Here is a 14489-nt window from a genome sequence, read left to right as displayed (position 1 = left end):
TATTTCAGTTAAATATTTCAGTGTTTGGGCTATGATTCACTCACAAAATAATAATAGATTTGACATTTTAACCAGTAATCTTTAATTTAGTTCAGTTTGATGATGGTGACACTACTAGAGGCTTCAGTGGTGTGTGTGTTTTTAAGTAAATTCACGTCTACACCCACCGTGACAGAGCTGTTATATTGTATGCATTAGTAAAATATTCTTGGTGGATGTAATAACCAGCAAGAAAAGGTTTCCTTCTACTAACATTACCAGTAAGTGAATCATTCATATTGAACGGTGTGTTGGCTGCATGTGTTTTATGCAGTAAAAAAATCCTCATGTCAATATGGTTTACTTACCATGCAATTATTAATTACTTGTATTATTATTGTTAATCATGGCTCATTCTTCATGTCTGTTATCACGTCTCCTTTTAGTGAATATCGTTATTGTAAGGTGGGCTCAAACCCAGGTTAGCTAGGTGATAACAGCAACAGCCTACTGGGTGAGCAACCACACTCTAACAATGGCAGGCCTGTTCTAAAACAGTTAGATTTTGGATCAGGCAAACCTAACCACCATGCTGAGCGTGGAGAAAGGGAGAACAAAGGACACCACAGGAAGAAATGGCAACCCCGATGCACCGGGGAAAACCAAACTAAAACTTCCCAAACAAAACCAGAAAATGGTGAGGAATTTTAATGGCTAAGGGAAGCCTCGGGAGATAGACAACTGGAGAGGTGATGTGTAAAAGCACCAACACCCTCACAGACAAGAAGTGAGGTGTACCACGAGGGCTCACAGACCTCAATCACCAAAGTTACCAGCTAGGAGCTTGGCTCAGAACTTTGGCAAAAACCCAGCACTAAATGACTGGGTCACTGGGATTATATAAGATCTAGCCTAGCTGTTGGCTGTTAAGCCTGATTAGTGGCGTGCCTGACTCGAGGCCTCCCTCTGGGGGCCGGAGGGGGCCTCGGCCTGGTGCCAACCATTACCGTTATATTCATATTCATATTGTTATATTCAGAGCAGTTCTTTGACCATTAAAATAATTGTACAGTTTGTTCTTCACTAGAATGTTCTGCTCTTATCTTTCAGGACTGTCAGCATGAAAATAAAATCACTTATACAAAAAAAGTACAAACAAAAAACATTAGATAAAAAAACCCCAAAACCTTAAGTGCACATGCTTTATTACACTGGAACACATTAAACACATAAAACATCTAAAACATGTAAAACGCATAAAATATAAAACTCACGTACACAGTTTGCTGCTGCATCACTTCACAAAGGTTTTATTAATCACACAATACAAAATCTTATATATATATATAAACGTATTTTTATGTAATTTTTATAGTATTATGCAACAGGGAAAGAACAATAAACTGATCACAAGTAAGAGAGAGAGATGGAGACACAGAGTTTGTACAGATCTCAGATCAGATGTGTTCCCTAAACTTCTGCTGCCTGGGAAAAACACTCAGAGCACTGTTTAGGTGGGAAGGAGACAATGCCATCACCATGGTAACAAGAGGGGAGGCGGAACCTTGTCCAATGGTAAACACGAGGCCAGAGGATTGCTCTTCACCTCATTTCATTTTTTAAACTCAGGAAAGCGTCAAGGGTCAAGGGTAAAGGGGGAACCTGATGAATCTGGAATGGGTCTGATTTTCTTAACGAAGTTTAGCTGCATATGTGGAGACTCTGCAAACTTCAACCCAAGCCCACATTAGACGGTGTATGGTTCAGGAAGGCAGCCCAAGTTGGTGTGTGTGCACATGTGTGTGTGTGTGTGTGTTGGAGTATTGTAGGCAGGCAGGTTCATGCAGCATGGTTTCTCTCATGCATGGTGTGTGTGTGTATGTGTGTGTGTATGTGTGTGCACATGTGCATCTGTGTTTGTGTGTGTGTGTGTGTGTGTGTGTGTGTGTGTGTGTGTGTGTGTGTGTGTGTGTGTGTTGGAGTCGTCTAGGCAGGCAGGTTCATGCAGCATGGTTTCTCTCATGCATGGCTGTAGTGTGTATGTGTTTGTGTGTGTGTGTGTGTGTGTGTCTGTGTGTGGTCCAGCTGGTCTCACTGCGGCAGAGCTTTCAGAATGGCATTCACCTCTTCAGCTACAGCAGTCAGCGCAAACTCAAACTGGTCCTACAGGAAGAGGAGTATGACACATACCTATGAAACACTTGAGCATAAATATGAAACATTTTAACATAAATAATCTACTACTTACACACACACACACACATGCACATTAATTCACTGGTGCATAAACAGAGAGTTTAACTAAGATTGTGCACGTGTGAAATTAATTTAAGTTTGTGGGTTAATGATCGCACATAGCTATTAGAAATTATATTTAGATACGAACGTCATTGATATCGGGAGTATATTCTAATAAATGATGACGAGATATGTGTTCTGAATATTTTCTTACATACTGTAGGCTGATTGGAGGACACTGTGAAGCTAACATGTAGCCTAATGGTATGATGTAGCCACGTCGTTACCAGCAGGTCTACAGGCTACATAGCATGTAATCTTATCATTTCTAATTCAGTTAACGCTAGAATGTTTGAACGTTAAATATCTGAACATAGTTCTCCCTAGCTCCACTTGGAGTGTATTCAAAAACTTGCTTAAAATTCTTATGTGATAAAACTAGTGTTTTCTAGTGGTGGGAGACCAATATGTTTTCTGTGTCAAACATCCATAGATCAATTCCAAATGTTGGAATTGTAAGAATATTCCTTCATTATTGTCTTTGATCTTCAAACTGTCGTATAATCAGAATTAGATGCTGACATGACGATGTTCTTCCTTTTTTAGATACCTCTCTTCACCTCATATTGATGAGCGTGCTGTACAAATGTTAAATATCTGCCTTTCTGTTACAAATGAAATGACTTCCCGGGTGCACTGAAAACTGCTTTACACACACGCTACTGCACACATGCACACAAACCTAGTTAAACTGTTTACACATTGGTGAATGAATGTGCATGTGTGTGTATATGCAAGTGTAAGTTTTCACACACAAATGTAAGTAGTAGATTATTTATGTGAAAATGTTTCATATTTATGCACATTTGTTTAATAGGTATGTGCAAGTGTTTTATAGGTATGCGTAAGTAGTGTTTCACTGATTTCACCCTAAACGACCCTTCATAGAGGAGAGCAAGGTTTAGCACACGCACACACACACACCACAACGTTTAGCACATAAAAACACATCTCACAGATACACATGCACACACACCTTACAGGGTTTATCTTATACACACACACACACACACACCTCAGAGGGTTTAGCACATATACGCACGCACGCACGCGCACACACACACACACACACACACACACACACACCTCACAGGGTTCAGCACATATATACACACACACACACACACACACACACACACACACACACACACACACACACACACACACACACACACACACACACACACACACCTCACAGCAAGAGTCAACAAGAGTCAGCAAGTGTGAGTACTGGAGTCAGTACTAGAGTACTGCACTTGAAAGTGCTGTTTATTGCTTTGTACTGGGAGCTTGTCTTTTCCCAGTGTGGACTGTGCTGTCATACCTTGCTGCACACCATTCCCGGCCTCTGGTCACGGATGTGCTCCAGGGTTGCAGCTATATCGATTTCCTTTACCCCTGTGTGATGACCACCACACACACACACACACCTCAGACACAGCACTTCCTACATCATTCCAAACACAGCTCATCCTTTCCAGGCACCAAAGACTAAGGCAAACCAATCCCCCGTTGTTTCATGTAGAATTAGACTGAAATACAAGGTCATTGTGGCCCTGCCAACACTAAACAGATAAACATACAAGTCTACTTATATGGGACTAACATTTAAGGATGATGTTATATTAGGTGTTATGCAGACGGAATGGCAGGTAGGCATTAAAAACAAACATCTTAAGATCCACCTTTAGTCATGCGATTTAGAACCATGTCAATCAGGATGTATGTTCCAGTTCGGCCTGTGCCATCACTGCAGAAGAAAGGAGAACACACACACACACACACACACACACACACACACACACACACACACACACTCAGAACTAAACACACTCAGGACTAAACACACTGGGCCAAACCGATCTGCTGGATCCACTGGACATATTGTAACAAAGGTGTTTAAGTAAAAAGGATCAAAGGCCATAAACACACACACACAATATATAAACAGTGTAAGTGGGCGGTGCCACTGGGTACCTGCAGTGCACAATGATGGGGCAGGAACGTCCACGGTAGCATTTATTCACCTTCCTGAGGAGACGCACGAGAAAGGACAGCAAGACTCGCACTTACAGAGTAGAGACAAAACCACAATATAAGCACAACACTAGGGTTAGGGGTTAGGGGTTAGGGTTAGGGTTAGGGGTTAGGGTTAGGTTAGGTTAGGGTTAAGGATTTAGGGTTAGGATTAAGGGTTAGGATTAGGGTTTAGGGGTTAGGGTTAGGGGTTAGGGATTAGGGTTAGGTTAGGGTTAAGGATTTAGGGTTAGGATTAAGGGTTAGGGTTTAGGGTTAGGGTTTAGGGTTAACCCTTGCTACCACTGGTATATGAGTGCCAAAAGACTCAGTTTCAATAAATCATTAAGTACATACAAGTGCCAGACAGAGCAGTGATACGCACATGTCCCAGGAAGGTGGGAAGAATGGGGAGAGAGAGACAGCAGACATGAGAGAGAGACAGCGGACATGAGGAGAGAGGGACAGCGGACATGAGCAGAGAGAGACAGCGGACATGAGGTGAGAGAGACAGCGGACATGAGGAGAGAGAGACAGCGGACATGAGGAGAGAGAGACAGCAGACATGAGCTAGGGGGATCATATGAAAGATGACGAGACACACTGAGATACTGGCTGCCCAGAGAGAGAGAGCATGAAAGCAGATTGAAAGACTGAGAGGCTGATGAATGAGCCATCGGACGAGGGGTGGTGGTGATGAGGGTGGAGGTGGTGGAGCGTGGTGGTGATGAGGGTGGAGGAGGTGGATGGTAGAGACGATGGAGCATGGTGGTGATGAGGGTGGAGGTGATGAGGGTGGAGGTAATGGAGCATGGGGATGATGGAGCGTGGCAGTGAGGAGGGTGGAGGTGATGAGCGTGGGGGACGATGGAGCGTGGCGGTGATGAGGGTGGAGGTGATGAGCGTGGGGGACGATGGAGCGTGGCGGTGATGAGGGTGGAGGTGATGAGCGTGGGGGATGATGGAGCGTGGCAGTGAGGGTGGAGGTGATGAGCGTGCGGACAATGGAGCGTGGCGGTGAGGAGGGTGGAGGTGATGAGCGTGGGGGACGATGGAGCGTGGCGGTGATGAGGGTGGAGGTGATGAGCGTGGGGGACGATGGAGCGTGGCGGTGATGAGGGTGGAGGTGATGAGCGTGGGGGACGATGGAGCGTGGCGGTGATGAGGGTGGAGGTGATGAGCGTGGGGACGATGGAGCGTGGCGGTGATGAGGGTGGAGGTGATGAGCGTGGGGGACGATGGAGCGTGGCGGTGATGAGGGTGGAGGTGATGAGCGTGGGGGACGATGGAGCGTGGCGGTGATGAGGGTGGAGGTGATGAGCGTGGGGGACGATGGAGCGTGGCGGTGATGAGGGTGGAGGTGATGAGCGTGGGGGACGATGGAGCGTGGCGGTGATGAGGGTGGAGGTGATGAGCGTGGGGACGATGGAGCGTGTCATCAGCGCTGCTCTTGCTGCAGCCACAGCTGTCTGTGCTCATTTTTGTGACTATGCAACTGGAGTCTGATTACTAGCTGCAAACCACAAAAAATGACACAGACAGCCATGCAATACCACGGGCTCCGCTGTGCTCCATCGTACACGCAGAGAGGGAAGGAGAGGACGGTAAGAGAGAGGGAGAGAGGGGGAGAGCGATAGAGAGAGGCAGAGAGAGGGAGAGAGAGACAGGAGGTAGTGAGATGCGGAGGTAAGAGTGATAAGACATGGGAGATAAAGATGTGGGAAGAAGAGGGACAAACTCACAACAGAGGAAACACGGGAGTTTAGGGGACTAATTTATAAAAATCTTGGGGGAAATGATTGCGTGTGTGTGGTGCAGTACCTGCGGAAGTCCAGCAGGGGGCGGGTGGAGGTTGGTATGCCCTGCGCTGGCCAGCTCAGGAAGTGGAACTGAGTGAGAGTGCGCGTCTCCTGCGTCTGCACATTCTTCACATAAAAGCTGCGTACCAGGAAGTCGTTACACCAGATGTGCTCTGACACCAGGTTCACCTGCACGTGATGTCATGATGCATACAGCACTTACACACAGATTACAGGATCTGATCTCACATTAGCCAAGATGATGGCAAAAGTGTGTTAAGACATCAAGTCACAATATATGAGCTGAGCTAATCTTAAAAAAAAAACACCACTCATCATGATACTTTATTTATAGTTAAATAAACAAATGTTACATGTTTTGCTGAGTCACTGGGTCTGCACCTGTCTGCACTAACTTTGAATTGACATCGTGATCTGAAATGTCTGCCTTAAAAAAAGGGTTAAAGTTAACCCTAATCCTAACCCTAATCCTATTCCTAATCCTAACCCTAACCCTAATCTTAGTCCTAACCCTAATCATAACCTTATGAAAATGCTTTAGGTATTCTAGAGGGAAGAGTCCACATACAGACCTCATAGATATGGTAGAGGGAAGAGCCCTCATCAGGCCAGTAACGATCACACTGCTTCTCGCCATCCTCAACCAGTGCAGTCATCATCACTATCACAGTACAGCCGTTTTCCCACACCATCTACATCATGCACACACACACAGACACACACACACACAGACACACACACCTTATCATAAAACATGATCTTTAGAGCTCCTATTTACCAATCAAAGCTGCCAGTAGTTCCCATATTCTCAAAGTTTCATAGCAATACTTTTACTTTTACACACATATACATACACATGTGCACCCCCTGACTGACACACACACACACACACACACACACACACACACACACACACCCAGACTGACCTGCCAAAAGTCAGAGATGGTGTGTGAGAGTGGTCCTTGGGTGGCAATGTATGCTGGCATTCTGGGGTCATGCTCAATCTGTAGGGTCAAACGGAAACACAAAGTCAGGGGTCAGAGCATTGCCCCTCATCTCCATGTGTCCAGCGCAGAGGAAGTCTTAACAGATGTTCCCCCTCACCACTACAGAACAGGGTGATACCAAACCAGCACCACCCAAGCTACATCAATATAATGTAGCCATAGCAACAGCAAGACAGGGATTCCGGAACCAGAGGCAGCCCTGCACAGCACTGGATAAATGGATTTTGTCACCTTGGCAACTGAAGTGGGGATGGGGGGGGGGGGGGTGCTTCTGCTCCGTGATTGGCAGAGAATGAGGAAGGTCCATTAGAGAAATGAAACGCATGTCCACTGTTCCAGGGCAGGACAGGGGTTAGTGGGGTCACTGCTGGAGGGGGGAAGTCTCTTGTCTGCTGCAGAAATGCAGAGAAGTGCTGCTCCAACTTACTATGGTGCTCGCATTGATGTAATCAGCCCTCGAGGGGTTAACCTCGGCTTTCAGTTTCACCCGGGAATGATCATCTGTGAAGTACAAAGTACAGTTAACACAGCTGACGCAAAAACACAGGAGCTGAGCTTCAGTTCCCACCGGCCCTCTGCGCTGCGTGAGAGAGGAGTGCACTTAACAGGGGACCCACACGGCACAGATTGAGAGCAGCGGTTCTTCTTGGTGTTGCCCTCGCTCTGAGCGATCAGCACCGTGCTGAACTCAGCCTGGTAAGAGCACAGCGCCTCCCACTCCTTCAGCAAACGGTCCTTATTCTTTACATGATCCTCCATGTATGCCTGCAGGGTGAAAGAGAGAGAGGGGGAGAGATAAGGAGGAGAGAGGGAAAGAGTTAGGAGGAAAGGGTATTTTATTGTTTTTATTTCACGCCCAGTAATTGGTGTAATATGGAAAATGGCCCAAGAACGGTTCTCAAAGCTACAGTCAGACTGATCAAGGCATTGCTGCTTCTGTTTGAGTGTGTGTGTACCAGTATCATGTGTTTGTGTGTATACCAGTATCAGGTGTGTGTGTGTGTGTGTGTGTGTGTGCGTGTGTACCACTATCGTATGTGTGTGCGTGTGTACCACTATCGTGTGTGTGTACCACTATCGTGTGTGTGTGTGTGTGTGTGTGTACCACTATCGTGTGTGTGTACCAGTATCGTATGTGTGTGTGTGTGTGTGTGTGTGTGTACCACTATCGTGTGTGTGTGTGTGTGTGTGTGTGTGTACCAGTATCATGTGCCCAGTGGAGATGTCCATGTTGGACTGTGCGGGTTCCTCTCCCCAGGAGGGGGTGCTGCTGTGTGAGCTGGGGCTTGGCTGGTTGGCGTCGCTGAACTGAGACGACACGCTGCTAACTCGCGACGTGTCTGTCCCTACTCCTCCCCCTGCCCCTCCCACTGCCCCTCCCCTGACTCCGCCCACACCTGTAGCACCTGCTCCACTCTCCTGCTTGCCTGAGGACTTAGTAGCCATATGCTGGCGACAGAGATCCTGGGGGAGGGGCAGGGAGAAGAGAGAAGTAACCGGTTAGAGTGGACATACAGCCTTGCAATTTACATAACCAAATACAGTGGACATACAGCCTCGCAATTTACATAACCAAATACAGTGGACAAACAGCCTCGCAATTTACATAACCAAATACAGTGGACATACAGCTTAGCAATTTATTGGCCATTGTAAGTTTTCTGTGTTTCAGAGGAAATTCATAATCAGCATATAACCAGAATATATTAATATAACTAATATATATTAATATAATATAACACACTTTTTAAACATCATCTACAGCAGAGAAGGAGTTCAGAGTGAGAAAGGAGAGAGTTCAGAGTGAGACAGGAGAGTGAGACCAGAGTGAGACAGGGGAGACTAGACCACCACAGTTCCATTTCCCCCACCTGATACACAGACTGCGTGCTGCTTCCTGTCTCAGGACCCAAGGCCAGCTTCCCGGAGGCAAGCTGGTGGGCGTGGCTTCGCAGGCAGGCTATGGTGAGTGAGCCAACTAGGAGCCCGCCCACACAGGCCACGCCCACAAATATGAAGAACACCCATCCGGTGCTGTGCTGCACACGTATGGCCACTGGCAATCCATCGCTTTTCTGTGAAGAATCAGGAAAAAAATACATTCTGAAGAAAAAAACAACTGCAGGTTGATGTAGATGTTTCTCCTGGCGTTTTAGTCCACATTCACACACAAATATGCACAACATCAGTATATGTTACTTTTATTGAAAGAATATTATTAATTTAACACCCAGCATTACAAATACTGAGCAGTAACAAACAAATTATACTCAGAGTCTTTTCACTAGCCGAGAGCGTAACCATTTTTACTAAAGAGCCCACCCAGGCATGCTATTTTGGTGCTGTTTTTTAATGAAATGGAATTTGGAGAAAAGAGGAGAGGAGGTGTGAGTGTGCGTGCACACACACACACACACGCACACACAAAAACAGGACAGAACTAGGATCTCAAAAGGAGGTTGCACCTCCCAGCCTGTTGTCTGGGTTACCATGCGTCTCAGTGGGGGCAGCAGTTGCCATGGTAACATCGGAATGCCTGATGTAAGCCCTTTGGCCATCAAAAGTGACAAAAAGGAGAGTTTCAAAAGAAAAACGTGAGAAGTGAAGGGGCGGGGGGGAGGGGGGGGGGGTAACACAGCCTCTTCTGCGCTTCAACTAATCACTCACAGATCTGAAAACCCTCCCGCGTATTGCGCGCGCTCTCAGACCACACAGGAGCCGGGGCATTACATCATCAAATTCGTGCCCACTGCACTGACCTTGTCGCCACAGCAACCGCCCCACCTGACATCACTGTCTGTGCAAAGACTGCAGCGAGTTGAGCGGCGAGCAGGTTTCCCTCTCTGTTAGCTTGGGGAATCCGTTCTTTGGCTTTCTCCTTTTTCAGTTTTATTCCTTGTTTTTTATTGTATATTTATTTATCCGGTAATTCGGATAATGGCGAACGTAGTACTGCAACTACACTAATTACGACAATCATCAGAAATCGCTGCCTTGTTATCAATAATATGTTAAAGTGCATTAAAAGTTCAAGCTCCATTTTAATACATTTTATAACTGTTAAATGTAAATAAATGGCAATTATGGGTCAAATTTATTTTTACCTACGTACATACCACAAAGCAATCACAGCTGTCATTGTGAAACAGATCAATTGTACAGCGGTAAAATAAACAAATGTATGTAATTAAATAACATAAAAGCCATATATTTCAATTTCGGGGAAGAGAACGAATAGCTTATTAAAACAGTTTTGGGTGTTTTAGTTTGACAAATATCTCCACAGCCTAACGGTCCTCGAACAGTGCACCTAAAACAAGAAGAAGTGTGTAGCAGGTCGGAGCGACTCACCTCCAGAATAAACACAGCATCGTCGTGATGCTCCCGGTCTTATCGGTCCGGTACTGCGAACCCGAACGGAGGGACGGCACGCGCTCCCGCACGACATATTTAGATTTATTCGCCGAAACCTCTAAATTGTAGCACGAGTACTGTACCGAGCAGTTACAGCAACTTTAAATACGATGCACATTAGCGAAAACGAGCGTCAGCTTTTTTGGCAAGTGCGCGTTCAGAGCTTTTGGGATGCTTCCCTCGGCCGCGCGCAGCTGAATCCCGAGCGCGCTTGACAGTTTGACACTTATGAAGTCGTTGTCATGGCAACAGAGCGAACGGCGATGAGGGTGAACGGGAGGCGCGCGTTAACGGCTCTTCAGAGAAGCTCTCGTCAAGCTTTGAGTGACATGAAATGGGGGAGAAAAAGAAGTGAAGAAAATTAGGCTTGATGACGAAGAATTAACATGAAAACACAAACGGCACACAGCCTTTGCTTCCGTTTCTCTCGAAGACGTGAACAGTCAAAACCAGCTCGGATAATGAGGCATAACCCGTTATGTACCTCTCCCACCCCAGTCTGGAGAACATCCAGTCCTGTCTCCTGCTCGAGAAAGGTCTTCTCAGCTGCTGCTCAGAAAACAAAGCAAAAGGGGATCAGAAAACATCAAATCAAAGGGATATCAAAAGACAAAATATGGATACACATTCAAAAATCCTAATAATTCCATCAGTGGTTGGTGTCGGAGGGACTGCTCGTTCTGTTTCTACATTGTAGTCTAATGCTGCGTGTTGTTTAGAGACAGCAAATGACGGGAAGCCTGAAGAACTTCTCCACACTTACCAGCCTTCTCTGCCAATTCTGTGGTGCTCAGGTTCTGACTGTTCGGGTGAACTCGAAGTGTGAGAGTTGGCCCTACCACGCTGTGAAGAGAACTCACAGTCACACACGCCAAATGACAACAGGTTGTTAAACACAAGGATGTGAGGGGTAGGGTTGGGGGGCAGTTCGAACCTCCCCCATATTGGCGGCCCCGGGGTAGAGCCCCTCCTGTTGGCGACCCTGGGATAGGGCTCCACCTCATCACAATTTAGGCTCAGGGTACCCTGAGGGTCCGAGGTTTAACATGAGCAGGGTTCTCTTTAATCATGCAGAAATGTGTCAGTTTCAGTATTTCATGAGAAAATAACAACAGTGACAACTTAGCAGTGGTGGAACTTGAACTGGCAACCTTCTGATTGCTAGTCCAGTACCTTAAGCACTGAGACAACTTAACCACTGAGACACCATGTTATGTTAATAGTTTATTCTATGTATTATGTTAATAGTTTACCTAACTTTTGGGCCTATATGGGGTGAATAGCATTGGATTTTCCTAAGGCAGTGCCTGGACCTTATTCCAGTCTCCCTGCACATAACTTAGAGAGACACACATTCACACACCAGCCACGCCCACACACAGACAAACCAGCCACGCCCACATTCACACACCAGTCACGTCTACACAGAGACACACCAGCCATGCCCACATTCACACACCAGTCACGCCCACACACAGACACACACCAACCATGCCCACACACAGACACACACTAGCCAGGTCCACATTCACAGGTAACCAATCACAGACTACACAAAATAGACAAAACTACACACATGGACATGCAATGCACCTGGTCACCCAATATCCCCTCAGCGTGTTGTGATGAAGTCATCTGTTTGATGCCCAGATGATCAGCTTTTAACAACAGTGTCTGGCAAACATGCAGGATTCACAGCCATTTACATCACCTCTGGTTGGTGAGGAGGTATTCATACTCGTCCTTCTGTTTGGTTTGGTTCTTTGCTGGTATGGGTTTGGGGGTTCTGTTCCACCCCTCGTCCTGTTTCATCAGAGCTGCAGGACCCAGCACGCTGGCCCCGCCTGCGATGACACGGGGCCGCGAGGGTCCAGGCCTGCCGGAGACGGGAGTTTTGTCCTCTGCTTGGGTTGTCGCTCCCTCAGTCATTTTCACCTGTAAAGAGCAACGTCCACTTTACAACCTCATGTGCATTTTCAGTTCAGGACGACTCACCTGTGAAATCTTCATAATCCTGATTTACAGTCAGTGTAAACACTGCCATCTGCTGGTTATGCTATGCAATAGCAAAAACCTCACAGATATAGAAGCATCAGTAACTAATACAACACTGATTTAACAGGAATAATGATTTGATTAGAGATCTTACCAGTTTCTGTGGGGCTTGTGAACCTACAGTGTGACCCATGTGAAGGAAATGAGGACGGCATTAGTCCTGACAGTACTCCCCATGTCCCCATTAACAGAGACATTCACTGTTATAGTGAACAGGCACAAAGCACTGAAGTGGGCAGGATTTACCCTGCCTGAGAGCCATCGCAGGTTCACTCTGCAGCAGATCCAGGACACTGAAGAGACGCCTCATGTCTTCAGGGTCCAGGTGAGACAGGACAGCGAAGAGATGTCCCTTGTCTTCAGTGTCCAGGTGAGACAGGTCAAAGCCACCCTGCAGGTCATTCAGACTCTTCTGAACAGAACCTGCATGCAGGAGAGAGAAGATACCAGAGGAACTTTAAAAAAGCATGCAGGCAGCTGTACACATACACACACAGGAGTTGCACACAATTACAGTCACTGAGAGAAATGTTATAATAGGCAGGAATTAATTAATTATTATGATTTATAAGCATCAATCATTGTTTTCTGTTGTACTTTGTTTTTCTAGCATGTTGAATGTACTACTGTAAGCCCAGACACAATTCACTGGATCTGAGCAGTCCAGATGTGTTTGGATCTGAGCAGTTCAGACGTGTTTGTACGCTGCATAATTCATAAATTAAGCCAAGTGAGTCATTTCCATCAGCAGTGATCCATGTTTCACAGATCAGCTGCTCTGCATCAGACATGTTTTTCGCCTTCACACCTTCCTTGTTCCATCATGAAAGTACAGCTTGTGCTCCAACTTGTGATCTGGTCATTGTACTAACGTGTGAGCTGGTCTCTGTACTAACGTGTGATCTGGTCTCTATACTATTGTGTGATCTGGTCTCTGTACTAACGTGTGAGCTGGGCTCCATACTAACATATGATCTGTGCTCTGTACTAACATGTGATCTGGTCTCTGTACTAACGTGTGAGCTGGTCATTGTACTAACGTGTGAGCTGGTCTCTGTACTAACATGTGAGCGGGTCTCTGTACTAACATATGATCTGGGCTCTGTACTAACATGTGAGCTGGTCTCTGTACTAACATGTGAGCTGGTCTCTGTACTAACGTGTGATCTGGTCATTATACTAACGTGTGAGCTGGTCTCTGTACTAACGTGTGAGCTGGTCTCTGTACTAACGTGTGAGCTGGGCTCTGTACTAACATATGATCTGTGCTCTGTACTAACATGTGATCTGGTCTCTGTACTAATGTGTGGTCTGGTCATTGTACTAACGTGTGAGCTGGTCTCTGTACTAACGTGTGATCTGGTCATTGTACTAACGTGTGAGCGGGTCTCTATACTAACATATGATCTGGGCTCTGTACTAACGTGTGATCTGGTCTCTATACTATTGTGTGATCTGGTCTCTGTACTAACGTGTGAGCTGGGCTCCATACTAACATATGATCTGTGCTCTGTACTAACATGTGATCTGGTCTCTGTACTAACGTGTGAGCTGGTCATTGTACTAACGTGTGAGCTGGTCATTGTACTAACGTGTGAGCTGGTCTCTGTACTAACGTGTGAGCGGGTCTCTGTACTAACATATGATCTGGGCTCTGTACTAACATGTGAGCTGGTCTCTGTACTAACATGTGAGCTGGTCTCTGTACTAACGTGTGATCTGGTCATTATACTAACGTGTGAGCTGGTCTCTGTACTAACGTGTGAGCTGGTCTCTGTACTAACGTGTGAGCTGGGCTCTGTACTAACATATGATCTGTGCTCTGTACTAACATGTGATCTGGTCTCTGTACTAATGTGTGGTCTGGTCATTGTACTAACGTGTGAGCTGGTCTCTGTAC

General features: G+C 46.2%; 1 protein-coding gene across 3 annotated transcripts in view; it reads right to left on the bottom strand.

Moving 5' to 3' along the window:
* Positions 1 to 1167: 1167 nt before the first annotated feature.
* Positions 1168 to 14489, bottom strand: part of ptprnb (protein tyrosine phosphatase receptor type Nb) — a 20343-nt gene continuing 7021 nt past the window's right edge. For all 3 annotated transcript variants that reach the window (XM_035526411.2, XM_035526413.2, XM_081710215.1), the window contains 16 exons: positions 12836 to 13012; positions 12684 to 12706; positions 12246 to 12469; positions 11298 to 11377; positions 11019 to 11083; positions 8992 to 9195; positions 8321 to 8584; positions 7738 to 7885; positions 7548 to 7621; positions 7040 to 7117; positions 6686 to 6805; positions 6115 to 6281; positions 4255 to 4308; positions 3963 to 4027; positions 3602 to 3675; positions 1168 to 2142 (listed from right to left, as the gene is read on the bottom strand). In XM_035526411.2, coding sequence (XP_035382304.2) covers positions 2071 to 2142; positions 3602 to 3675; positions 3963 to 4027; positions 4255 to 4308; positions 6115 to 6281; positions 6686 to 6805; positions 7040 to 7117; positions 7548 to 7621; positions 7738 to 7885; positions 8321 to 8584; positions 8992 to 9195; positions 11019 to 11083; positions 11298 to 11377; positions 12246 to 12469; positions 12684 to 12706; positions 12836 to 13012 — 1889 coding nt within the window. In that variant the 3' untranslated portion in view covers positions 1168 to 2070. The remainder of the gene's footprint in view (positions 2143 to 3601; positions 3676 to 3962; positions 4028 to 4254; positions 4309 to 6114; positions 6282 to 6685; positions 6806 to 7039; positions 7118 to 7547; positions 7622 to 7737; positions 7886 to 8320; positions 8585 to 8991; positions 9196 to 11018; positions 11084 to 11297; positions 11378 to 12245; positions 12470 to 12683; positions 12707 to 12835; positions 13013 to 14489) is intronic.

Source organism: Electrophorus electricus, chromosome 3 (genome assembly GCF_041902795.1).
Source record: "Electrophorus electricus isolate QZ-2024a chromosome 3, ASM4190279v1, whole genome shotgun sequence".
In the NCBI taxonomy this organism is placed as follows: domain Eukaryota; kingdom Metazoa; phylum Chordata; class Actinopteri; order Gymnotiformes; family Gymnotidae; genus Electrophorus; species Electrophorus electricus.
This window is presented reverse-complemented; position numbering and strand designations above follow the sequence as displayed.